Source organism: Pygoscelis adeliae, unplaced genomic scaffold (genome assembly GCF_000699105.1).
Source record: "Pygoscelis adeliae isolate BGI_AS28 unplaced genomic scaffold, ASM69910v1 Scaffold19, whole genome shotgun sequence".
In the NCBI taxonomy this organism is placed as follows: domain Eukaryota; kingdom Metazoa; phylum Chordata; class Aves; order Sphenisciformes; family Spheniscidae; genus Pygoscelis; species Pygoscelis adeliae.
In genome coordinates, this window is record NW_008825533.1 from 64,213 (window position 1) to 76,930 (window position 12,718).

The 12,718-nt window shown below is 39.5% G+C and overlaps 1 protein-coding gene across 1 annotated transcript; it reads left to right on the forward strand.

The window, feature by feature from the left end:
• The first annotated feature begins 239 nt into the window (after positions 1–239).
• CCDC125 (coiled-coil domain containing 125) lies at positions 240–12,410 on the forward strand. The gene is made up of 11 exons (XM_009331782.1): positions 240–510; positions 2,075–2,133; positions 3,535–3,621; positions 4,508–4,585; positions 5,318–5,403; positions 7,522–7,604; positions 8,506–8,621; positions 9,195–9,302; positions 10,322–10,493; positions 11,860–11,993; positions 12,123–12,410. The coding sequence occupies exons 1-11, from the start codon at positions 240–242 to the stop codon at positions 12,408–12,410; spliced, it is 1,482 nt and encodes a 493-aa protein (XP_009330057.1).
• Positions 12,411–12,718: the final 308 nt, after the last annotated feature.

Below are 12,718 nucleotides of genomic sequence, written 5' to 3' on the forward strand. Positions count from 1 at the left end.
GGGAGCGGCGTTTTCTGGCAGCCCGAACCCCTGCGGGAGGCGGGCAGGCACCAGCAGCTTCAGGTTTTTCACTTGATGTTGTTTTGCGGCTTTAATTACGGAGGGTTTTTTTTCTGTTTTCCTAGATAAAGTACTTGTTTTGCGGGAGGCACTTGTTCACGCTGCCAGTAAGTGAAGCGCCCCTCAATCGGGGCGAAAAAAAAACCCCAAACCAAACCAACCAAACCCAGGAGGAGAAGATGGAGGAAGCGGAAGAGGATGACATGACATGTGGAGACTTGGGAAACGGACTTGGGAGAAGACCGGGGGGTGTTTATGAAGGGGAAAATTTACAGAACTCCTATTCATTGAGATCTAGGAAAGGATCTGGAAAGGTTTGTAATTCTCTCTTATCAGCAAAGAGAGTGGAAGAAAGTGATGCTGCAGCTCTTCCCAGATCAGAACGAAACAGTTTTTACGACGGACCATCCAAAAGTCCTGTTACTAGGTCAACCAGACAAAACAGCTGTGGTAAGAGTAATTTGGAAGTTAATTATTCGCCATGAGAAAAACCTCTGTTAGCAAAACTGAGCATTTCAGCCGCTTCACAAGGTGTCATCAAGTTTAATTCAAGCCATTTGCCAAACCTCTTGGAAACCCCTGAAGGATTCCAAGAAGCGCGTGTGCACCGCATGCCTGCCGGGATCCAGCGCGGCCCCGCAGGCTGGCTGGAGCAGCCTGTAAGTCTGCTGCGCGTGTCGCAAGAGGAGATGCCCAGTGCCGTTGAGGCCGCAGAGCGGCCTCTGTTCCTAGGTCTTCCTCCCGAAACATTAACAGCAGAATTGCTTTTCAGTGAAGGAGGCTGTGGCCCTTCGTAGTGCAGAATGACCATTTTTTAAGTGTTTAGTTTTGCCTTTGAAAGTGACATTTAGCAAAGAGCATCCTGCGGTGGAGGACAGCATTGTTTTTCTCTGAATACATATATGAAATTGAATGGAATTGCTTGGATTCCTGGTTTGTTGAAGTGTGTCTTCCTAGAGATTGTATCTAAAGCTTATGGCTAAATAGTCAAAATCCTGTTTGCTATTTAGTTGGAACTTGTGAATTGGCATACTTCTGAGATTAAGAAGTTGTTTTTAGAACTGGCACATCTCCGTCCTCCCAGTGTTGGCATTCACTGTCTTGTGAAGACAACACTGCTGTGAATAAAATCAAATAAAGGCAGTGCTGCTCATTACACTTCAGCTGCTTTGCCTTACATTTTTAGCCATTTTAAGTATTTTGTCTGAAGTATTTCCATATAACTTGCTTATTTCTCTCCTTTAGAACAAGTCTCCACTATCCTCTCCACACACTGCAGTAAGCTAAGCCATGTAGTTATTCTTCATTGGTTTCAGCAGCGTCGGAGAGATGTTACAAGAGCAGCGTAATTCCGATTGGTTTCACTGTCCTTCCGACAGTCTGTGTGTGATGCTTGTCTTAGATCTAGGTCTTTCACACAGCAATATCCATGAAAGCATGACTAAAGTCCACGTGAACCTGACTTTGATTTAGTAGGAGGCTGCATCTTAACATATCTCTGCGATGCGCAGTTTAAGAAAAAAGGTACCAGTAGTAACCACTTGTTTAGAGGAGCATTGGATCTTGTGGGATACTCCACCACCGTACTTGATCTTCGTCTCTTGAAAATTGCCCCTACTTCTAAATAGTGCCAGCTGCTGTTGTGTTGAGTTTGGTTCTTGAAAAGTTACAATCTAAAAAGAATCTAAAAAATGAAATTATTTTTTGAATAAAAATGGCAATTTTGTTGTGGTTTTTATTTTTTAAAGGCAATTCTAAAATAATTGTCCTTATTTTAGGTCTCTCTACAACTGATCTTTTTTTCCCATTTCACTTCGTTAAGTGTGAAACAATGTGTTTGAGCTTAGTATTTCTGTATTTCTTACATCTGTGTATTAGCTCCAGAAGAAAAAAAACACAAAGGTGAAAAATCACCTCCGCATGTTACCTGTTTTCAGGGTAAAGCAAATTCTCATGTTTTCTTTTGTAAACATTTCAGTATCTCATCATTTAGCATCTCCTATCAATCTTACAGAATCTAACACTGACGTGTCAAACGAAGAACTAAAGCAACAACTTCGGGAAGCTCTAGAGGTTAGTAACTGTGCCGAGTGTGCTGCTCTTGAAATCTGCATGTCCTTTTAATACAGCAGACTAAAGCACAGTGTTAGTTTAGCTGAAGGTCTCAGCATGTCCAGAATCTTGGATGGATTCAGGTTCTTGAAAGTAGAGTGCTAGTTGGAAGCCTCTTTAAATTTTATGCCAGGAAATCACAGTGTGAAATGCAGTTTATACTCTGGATTTTTTTTTTATTTGGGGGAGGGGAGCGGCAGGGAGAAGTATTTTTAAAGATGTAGAGAATATTAAAAGGTTTGTACTCCTTTTCTAGCAGGTTTTCTTTTTTTTATTAAGCTTTGGGCCTGAAAAACTGCAGTGTAAACAGAATAGACTTTGGGTTTTTACTGCATTTTTGTTGAAAGGTAGTTAACTCCGACATTTTAATTTCACTGTGGTTAAATGTGTGATGCGCTGGCATCAGTCCCGGCAGAAAGAGTAGGGTGATCTCAGCTGTGAAAATACACACTTCATCTGCACTGTGTTTTTTAACCTCAGGATGGCCCGTGGTAGGTCATTTTCAAGCTGTCTTAGCATGAAGAACCTTCAGTGCGCAGCAAGTTAAAATGTCAAGGAATCTTACTCATTTTCAGTTAGACAGAACTGATAAATTGCCACTGCTCCCAGATACAATTTCAGTATCAATCGCTGAAGTGATAGAACTGGAACAACTATGAAAAAAGTTTTGTATGACTGCAAGTGAACAACTGAGTGACTGACATAGGGGTTAAGGAAAGATAAGTATACAAAGCAGTAGATTTTCTTTTAACACTTGGAAATTGAAAAACTGCTTTCTTCTGAGGGGGGCAATATTGCATAAAGACGTGATTGGCATGTACCTGGAGCAGGAATCTGTTTTGTTGTTGTTGTTGTTTTGTTCTGGACAAGTAGTGGTTTTGATCTAACAATCCTAACATGATATCTGCGCTATAGAGTATGGATATTTTGTATAATATATAGTACATTATATTAATGTAGCATTTATGTGTTAGTATATATTTGTAATATTTACTATGTTTTGTATCTGCTGCATGTATTTGCATGCATGTATATCTCCTATTCTGTTTTGCTTACTTATTTTAAAGCTCCAGACCTGTGTTGGTGTATACAACTTCTTTAGCAAGGAATAACTGCAGTATTTAGTGGTTTATTTTCCAGATACACTGGAAGAGAACAGAAAGAATAACAGTTACAAGTAGTATTCTTTAAGGATTTTGTGCTAACATGCACTGTTAGCAATTCTTCATTGCAGGCAAGCTATTAGTCAGAAAAGAATCATATTTGTTTTTTGAAGAGGGCAAATTTACATTGCTGTTACAGTCGAGTTTTAACAGCATTACCTTGGCTTTTACTCAGTGTACCTGTTTTATTTTGCTTCAGGAAGTTGAAATTTTGAAAGCTGAGCTTGAAGCATCACAAAGACAGCTTGAAGGAAAAGATGAAGCCCTAAGAATTCTGCAGAGCATGGTAGGAGTTGTTCACAAACCGTTTAGGTACTTAGTGGTAAAGGAAAGAAAACAGAAGAAATCTTCCTGGCACTCCTCATCAAAACCCCCCAAACCTTAAGTTCTTCCCAGGGCTATAATTTAAAGCATTGAGTCTGCAGGTATCTACAGACTCAGCTTCTGCGATTTATTACCTTTGCTGCATGGAACCATTGTGGTTATTTTAGAAGACTTTACTGCTGTAGCAAATTCTCCTAATTTTATCTTTGAGGATCCTTAAAGATTTAGCTATTTAACTTAAAGAATAAGGCCTTCTTTCCAGTCCCTTAAATTACAGATTTTGCCAGTGCTTGCAATTCTGCTGCAAAGCACGGATATTTTCAGTTGATTACTCCATCTGTTGTCTTAGAGGACAGTGTGCGTTAAATGTGAGGTCAGTCTTTTGTTCACAGTTTGTAATATTTTTTTTCGCTATCACAATGAATTATGTTGAAATCGGTTCCTGTTTGTTAGCCTACTTGCATAACGCATTTATAGTTCCACAGTTTCTACCCTCAGACATTCTTAGTAAGTTACACCTGGATCAAAGTACGTTGTAACCAGTTTTTTTGAGAGCTGATTTTGTGGACAAGCCCTAAAGAAGACGTGATCTCATTTTAAATGACGCTACATTTTCCAATAGAAAAGGTTATGGAATTGAAAAGCAAGTTTGTTATGCAACATAGCTATTTAGTGACTTGAAGTTGGAACCCATTGGGACTTACAAGCAAGTTGCCAGTGTTTGTAATTCTGCACACTCCTGTTTAACTAAGAACGTGAACTTCTCTTCATGTAAAACTGAAAATTTGGCTAAAGCCAAATTAAGTAAACTTAATTACAGTATTTGACAGTTATGCTTTTTTTTGCAGGCAGTATTTAATAAAGCTACTAGTCATACAAAAGCAATGCTTCAAAAAACCGAGGAAGAAAAGAGAACTTTAGAAAAGGTAAGGGCGCATGTTTCCTTCACACCTGTGCAAGAACATCGAAGTCCATTGCTATTAATAAAGGGTTATCAGACTGTTTATTTAAATCAGTACAAATCTGCCATTAGTTCCAGGGTTTTTTTTAAGTATTCTTATTCCTTTTTAGTAGAAAGGGAAAATGTTAATGTATCACTCTTTTGGTCTAAATGTTTTCATGCAATAGTGTGTACAAACAATACCTGAAAGGTACTAGAGTTCTCTCTGTACTTTCAGCTGGTCTTCGTTGTAAGTTTCACAGTCATTGATAGTGAGTTGCACTATTTCTTACTTATTAAGCTGGAACTTCCCAACGAGTCTAAGAAATGGGTGCCCAGTTTTCATAGGGAAGATGGGGAGGAGAAGGAAGGTGGCATTGAGCTACCTCGTTAAACTGAGTTTTATGCTTTGTTTCTCTTCCTCTGTGACCTTTCCACAGAACAGTAAGGGGACAGGGAAATGTGACAGCATGGGTTTGTTTTTGTCATAAGCCATGTACCAGCATTAGTTCACGCAACACGGTCTGGAATCCGTAGATCAGTGATGCAGAAACTTTTCAGTGTCTGGCACCGGATATATTTTTAACAGTATCATAGATAGTCATCATCACTGGACACCTCAGTCTCTGCCAGTGCCAAACTCAGCACCAGCAGTTCCTCTTCTTCCTTTCAATGGGAGGCTTGTAATGAACTGCTGCAGGTTGTTTTGTTTCCACAGGAAATAAATATTTTGCAATGGGAAATTGAATTTGATCAGGATAGACTTAAAAACATAGAAGACACATGGACAGAAAGATATGACAGGTATTTGACTTACACTGTGTATTTGGGGGGGGGGGGTTAATTGCATTCAATGCTATATGTCATCTTTCTTGTGTTCCAAGTTTGCTTCATCAGGTTTTCTGGGGGTTTTGTGTTTTCCTGATTCCCTTCCAGGTTTGGGAAGATTTATTTAATTTTCATGCTAGTAACATCTGTATTTTTCAATTAAAACTACTAAAATTACTAAGTCTCAATTCTTTAGCATGTATATAGGCTAGCTTTGCTAGGCTGAGTTTTCATTTTTATCCTATTACATTATGATGTTAGCCAGCTGGAGCCAGACTGTCCTTTTTTCCTTTAAATGTGGAAAAAAAGAAAGTAATGGTATGTGCATGCATGTGGAAATATCATTTCCTGGTTAATCATTGCTTTATTTTCTTGCATTGTAGGTATGAGCATACGTACAGATAAAATGGAATGCTTTTGAGAAAGGCTGATCAACTGGTTCTGTGTTTAAATAAGAGTTACTCTGGACGGACAGCAGGTGTGGTTAGGCAAGCAGAAGATGCCAGAGGCACTAAACTAATAATGCATTAACAGACTTTTAAAAATGTGACCAGAAGGCTCACTTATTTACATGTAGAAATGATATCTCTGATGTCTACCCATCAGATTTACAATTATTTCAGCAGAGATTTTTATTTAAAATTTTCAAACTTTGACTCAAAGAATAAGCCAAAAGTTTACAAACTATTCATTTGTAAGAAGAGTTTTGTTAAGATATTGTATCTTGTTCACCGGTTAACTTAGTTACACTTGTTAAGGGATACCTCTTGAAAAACCCTTTGACTTGCCTGACTTAAGAGAGTAGGATGTAGCCGGGTCGTTCGGAGCAACAAAGCTACTGTTAACTATTGAAAGGTAGAGACGTGGCTTCAGAAAACTGCAAGCCAGGAGCTCAGTCTGCTTTGCAAAAAGGTTTTGTGGTATCTGAGACAGCAGGATGAGAATAGTGTGTATTTCCTGTTGTTTATTCAAGTGAAATAATTCAGGTTACTGTTCAGTTTTAAACAAAACCATGAATTTACAGTATGCTGCATTTACTGACAGCTGAAGAGATGCACCAAAAAAATTGTACTGCTTTAACATTTAGAACTTCAGATTGCCACTTTTCTATTCAAGAAGGAAATACTTAAATACTGCAGGGAAAAATGCATTATAAATGCATATTGTATGTCTCAGGTTGCAACACTTGAAAGTACAGCTGTTCTTGAGAACAGTATTAAGAATACAGGAAGTTTACTTTCTAAAAATCCAGACCAGAGCCACGTTGTCACAGGTCCAGTAACAATTTTGTTCTTTCAAGGAAGTAAAAGATTTCTAGCAAGTGTTCCAGAGGTTCACAATTACAAATTTCTTTGAGTTTCTAATGGTAATGTAGTACTTAAACTCACCTCTTGTTAAACTCTGAAGCTGTTGGCACCATCTACTTAGACGTCAATGATTTTTTTTTTTTTCTTTGTTAACATTCACTTGGACATACTTGGACGCATTTAAATTGGTTGTGTGAGGGTGTGGTTTCATGAACAGGGTGAGCCTGTTGGAACAGCACATGCTATCTGGGTTGCAGAGGAACCTCTGTGTGAGTGCAGAGGGTCTTGGTTTTGCTCCCTGCAGAGCCGCCTGCAGCCTGAATAAGGAGGAGTGACTCCACAGAAGCCAGCCTGGCGTTACCTGCTTTCTTAGCCTTGATTCTGTGCCAGTCAGGCCAAGCCTAGACACAGAACTTTCGTCAGAGAGTTACTCAGGAGCAGCTTTAGGTTGCTTATTGGCCCCTGGCTAGCAGATTTGGATCTAACAACACACTACGTACTATTGGTACAGATGTTGTTACGGAAAAATTTTACAGTATTTTCCATTAAAAAAATCTACAGGTAAGAAAACTGCTTGTATAATGCTGCATAGATAATCTCTTGTCAAACTGAATACTCAACTCTTTTCAGTTTTGATTTTTTTCTTCAACCTTGTCAGTAATCCTAATTTTAATTTGCAGAAATATTAGAGAAGGTGTTTTAACAGGCTAATTTTTTTTTTCATTTGAGTGCCCATTCTAAAATATTTTTTTAAAAGATAATGCAGCCTTTTTCTTAACTTCTGCAGGATATATTGTGAAAATGCAGCTCTTAAGGAAGCACTGAAACTGAGAACAGAAGAAGTTAAAACTCTTAAAGCTGAAAATGCAAGTAAGCCACCAACAGCTATTCCTCTTCACATACTGTTTCTCAGGAGTAATTCAGGATTTAGCTATGGAGGAAGCTTTCTGTCGGGATAAGTCTCTTGTTACTGGCAGCTGATATTAGTGGATATGCAGAAACCCTCTTTAAACAGACAAGTTGTGTTTGTTTTTCTTCTCACATTGTCACTTGAACTGAAATAAACCCATGAAATTATAGGAAAAGTCAGGTGTGCATAGCTTAAAGAGTAGACCAGGTGTGAAAGAAGTATACCTATCTTATCTCACTGGCGTGGTGACACCCTGGGTGTGGAGGGCAACAACTGGGACTGTGCTCCCAGTCGTGTCCTGGAAGGAGGCAACAGCAGCCAGGGGAGCCACCGGGTGCTCCTGCTACAATGACAGTCTGCGCCGGAGACGTTCCCTTTTAGCACACCCGCTTAAAGATTCCCACAGCACAAACTTGCAGTTATTCAGCGTGTCGGCTTTATAGTGGAGGTTTTCAAACTGCAGGTTGTGCAGGCGTCTGCCTGGATCAGATGGCTCAAGCCCCTTCCCCATATTTTTGGTTTCCAAAAAGCTTTAAAATAACTGACATACATCATTATTTTCCCAATACTGTGCTATTCTAAAAGAGCAGCTGCCTTAGTTGTAAGTATACAAAGAGATCAGCCCTTAGGGCTGAGGCAGAGTAATATATGAGATGGTAGCTCTGTAAATGGGTCATTACCTCTAGGAAAACACAGAAGAAAAGACAACTGGGATCTGAGTTTCTAGATCTACATAGTCTCATCACATTCTCAAACTGATGCTTAAACTACAGAACTGCTTAATTTGGGTGTAGTTAAACCCAGAAATTAAGACATCAGAGCAGCAGGCCTTTTAATCACTTTTCTTGTTTTATATCATAGTCCTGAATCAGCAGTGCTTGGAATTTCTTGCAATGCTAGATGTGAAACAACAGAAGGTTGTTCAGGAGAACATGTCCTTGAATAAAAGTGACATTACAGATTTTACAGGTCTTGAAGTAAGTATGACTTACATGTTTTTCAAAATGCCTGGTTCAAAGACATGCTTATATTCAAAGTATATAGATACATTTCACTTACTGATTATTTGACTATTTCTTTGGACCCATTTTTAGCTAATGACAATATGCCCTTGCATGCCTGTTAATCAGTTTTCTAATTTGTGATGCTTCATGATTCCTATCTGGCAAAGAAAAAGTAGACAAAAGGAGCATTAGGCTATCTTTCACAAGCCAGCATGCTTATTTTTTCTTCCTAATACCTTAATTCTTAACTCCTATGCCTACTGCTTTACGTTACTGAGTAAAAAAAATTTCTCATGAGGTCTGCAGGGAGTAGCATACACAGGCCAACAATTTTTGCCTTCAGGTTATCTTGCAGAAAAATACATCTCACACGTGCGGTTGTGAGTCAAGAGAAATCATGCCTAAATCTCTTGTAGCTTGTTTTCCCTGACCCTTACACTCCCTTTGTAGTTTCAGGATGTTTTTTTTGCTAGTCATCCGGTGTCTCTTGTGTTGCATTGTGTGTGCAGATAGATTTTTAACTGGTGGTTTGTTTTGGATTTTAAGCTGGCAGTTCTTGGAGCCTGCACCTGCAGTACTTCTGGAGGGCAACCTTGTCCCTGTGCTAAAATGGCAGCTGTAACTCGAAAGCAACTTCTTCATCTCAAGCAAGAGGTAATGCTGCTTGGCTTAAATACATACGCAGAGGAGTGTTTGCGCTCAAAACCAAATAAAGCCAGAAACACTCTACTGCAGCGTACACAAAGTCTTTAAACAAGAATGCATCTCAGAAATAATGTAATGTTTGTTTGCAATGCGCATAATGCCCTAACTTTCGCTGATATCAAACTGTAATTCTGATACCAATCAGCTTTACTAGTAAAAGAAATTCTCATTCTTCTTCCTTCCACTCATATTTTTAAATCTAAAAAAAAAGGAAAAAACACTCTTAAGTGTACGCACTCTATAAACGTATACACACTGTGAGTGTGGACTACCACTGACCCTTTTTACTGCCTTCCTGGCAGCGCATTCCACCCCTCCCTTGCATTGACGTCAGCGCTCACAAGCCTGCTCACCCAGCTAGGTCAGGAAGCTGATCTTGCTGAAAACTCTGTATTTACATCACGCTTAAATCGATAACGTGATTTCCAAGCTTTTAAGGTTTTTAATTTAGTGAGATTCTATGGTTTTAGAACTTCTATTCTAATTTGTATTTGACTCTACAAATGTGGTAACCATCCTCCTCGTCCCACTGCAGAAGTTCCAGCTGACTTACGGGTTTTGAAAAGAAGTACTGTCATGTCCCTTTTGTACCAAAGTTATTACTCCTGACAGGGATACCGCTCTGTTGCTCCTTTGGCTCCTGGCCCAAGCGGCATGTGACGTTAATGCCCTCCTCAAGCTCTTCTGCATCCGCAGAGATAAATAGGCACTGCTGGCAGTTTGTCTGTGTAGATGAGTGGTGGTGTGTGCATGCGTAGAAGAGGAAGGGTAAAGACTTCAATACACATTTCAAAATGTATTAACGTGGCAAGAAAGCACTTCGTTTGGTTTCTACTACTTCCTTGATAACATTTATTTAAAAGTTGTCTGTGTTAATGGCTTCAGTCTGTCTTTTAATGTACATCTTAAATCTCCTACTGCTTCCGAATTGCTTAATATACTTTAAATTTTCTCTGAATTAAAACCAGATTGAAAATCTGAAGAAGAGTAAAGATGAAGCTTATGTAATGGCAGATGCTTTCAGAATTGCATTTGAGCAGCAGCTAATGCAGAGGAAGGACCAAGCCCTGAGGCTTGCAGAAGTGATAAAGATTAAGAAGCAAACGAAATTTCTAAACTGGAAACGTCTGAAAGATGATGGTAACTGGGCGTGCTATATATCTGTAATGGTTGAATGGAAAAGAAATGAGCTGACAAGTGGCACGGGCAGGCTTTCTTACTGTATTAAATGTATGGTTGTGGTTTAATTGCTGACTGAGGTTTCTGAAGAGTCGAGAAAAAAGGAACAAAGTTGTGTCAAAACTGTAAATACGTTAAATAGTGTGTCACGCAGCTGAAGAATTTCTACCATAAGTTTCGCACGTATAATGTAGGGTGTCTGGGTATAAGTGGACTATTTAAATACTACTGTAGGTCATTGGAGCTACCAATTTAGGCTTTTAATGTAACCTTTTTTTTATTACGCGTTCATGAACTGTGTTATCTCAGTAAAAATATGCTAGAATAAATAAGCTGTTACCCAGGATGACAATAACATTCTGGATATTAAAGATATTTATGATGAAAACAGCACAAAAAAGCTAATATCTGGCAAGTTTAGCCTGGCCATTTTAGATACTATCAGCAATTTAATGTGCTGGGTTTTTTTCAAGTGATCTCTATATAAGAGTTAGGGAAGGAGGAGAAATGCAAAAAATATATACTGAGCTTTCACTGAAATACTAAATACAATACAGTTTTTTTATTATGTATGTGTATCTACATCAGTATTTATTACTTTTCCTATGCTTCACACGGTCATCTGTGAGTTACAAAGCACTCTGTAAAAGAGGAAGAATTCTTATTATCCTTTTCTTCTTTAAGAAAAAGGATAAGGGGAAATATTTAAGTGCTTATGTCATGGACAAAACCATAGCAGAATTTAGGAACGGCACTTCAGGATATGTTTGTGTTAGCCATTGTCCTGGAGGTGCTAGGCTTAGAAGTTTGGTGGGTCTTCTGGACTCCTTGAGCAGCCTCAGGGTGTAATACTAAAACAGCATACATCTTGAATACCTGCTTCCCCTATACCTATGTCATTGTTTCCCAGCTCTATATCCTGATACATATGTTTCATAATTTTAATGTATTTTAATCTTTTTAGAAATCTTAGAAATTTTTAAACAGCTTGTGTCAAAAAACCTTCTTTTTCAGGCTACCTACTGTTTAAATTGTCACAAATTATTGTTTAACTAGAGTGTTAAAGTGTATTTTCCATACAGCGAATAGAATTCTATTTTCAGTTTGCCTATACGTACGATGAAAGGTCTATTTAGCCTTTAAGTGACGCGAGGGGTGGTGCTGCACGCAAGTCATCTGCTGTGTTACGTACAGTGGGAGAAGCTGTAGCTTGCATTGCCCTTTCAGAGGAGATCGTTCAGAATCCAGTTTTAGGCATGCCCATTTTATCCCAAAGTAGTTTTTCTCTTCCTGAGGTCCACAGTTCATGTGCTGTTGCTTTCCCCAGGGCGCGTCAAGTCACAAGGGAACCAGAACAGCCTGGGGCAAAAACTGTCCAGCCTGCTCTCCTCAGGTGTGGACTGCAGGAAGGTTGAAGAGCTAGAAAACCCTCACGAAATCCTGAAGATGTTAATAGATTTGGTTAGTATTTCGCTAAACTGTTCATCGTGAGTCCTCGGGGGAGCAAATACAACGGTCGGTTTACACAGACTGCCTTGTTCTTAGCTTATAAACTAGTTCCTTTTCTTTCTCTTTTAAATAAACGCCCAGGTAAATGACAAAGAGGAGGCTCTGGCTCATCAAAGAAAGGTTAGTTACATGCTAGCTCGCGCAATGGAGACGAAAGAGGATGTTTTGGGTCAGGATACAGGAAATGGCACGCTGGGGAGTCGTCGGTACGAAGCCCAGGGGTCATCGGGCCCCGCGCGCGCCTGCTGCCAAAACCTCCCTTCTCCACACGGTGCTTCTTCGGTTCCCAGCGCAAAGACGTTTGAAAACCCGGTAAAAATGCTTCGAAGATCACACTCCTGGCCATCAGAGAGTACGCACTGTGAATAAAATCTGCGCGGAAAGGCGGACGGAAGCGTAGTGATCGCTGTACAGCCATCCGCTGGAATAAATCTGTTTTTTTAAAAAGAAAGATCTTGTGGAAATGCCTAAAAACGTCCTGTGATTGCATCACTGGGGGCCAAACTAGGACGACGCCTTAGCTGATACCGTCTTTAACGATACTGTAGTAGCGCAGTAACTATTGCTTGGCGGAACAGCCCGATTTAGTTAATTTAACAGTAATTTCCAAACAAGATGAAGCAGCTGTCGGTTGCCTGAACCCTCGCTTTTGCCAGACCCGGGAAGGGAACGACAGA

Excerpts from the sequence above, each read along its gene's own strand:
- CCDC125 (XM_009331782.1), top strand. The coding sequence starts at position 240 with ATGGAGGAAGCGGAAGAGGATGACATGACATGTGGAGACTTGGGAAAC. Across the intron at positions 3,622-4,507 it reads TAAGAATTCTGCAGAGCATG|GCAGTATTTAATAAAGCTAC; the intron begins GTAGGAGTTGTT and ends TTTTTTTTGCAG. Across the intron at positions 9,303-10,321 it reads TTCTTCATCTCAAGCAAGAG|ATTGAAAATCTGAAGAAGAG; the intron begins GTAATGCTGCTT and ends AATTAAAACCAG.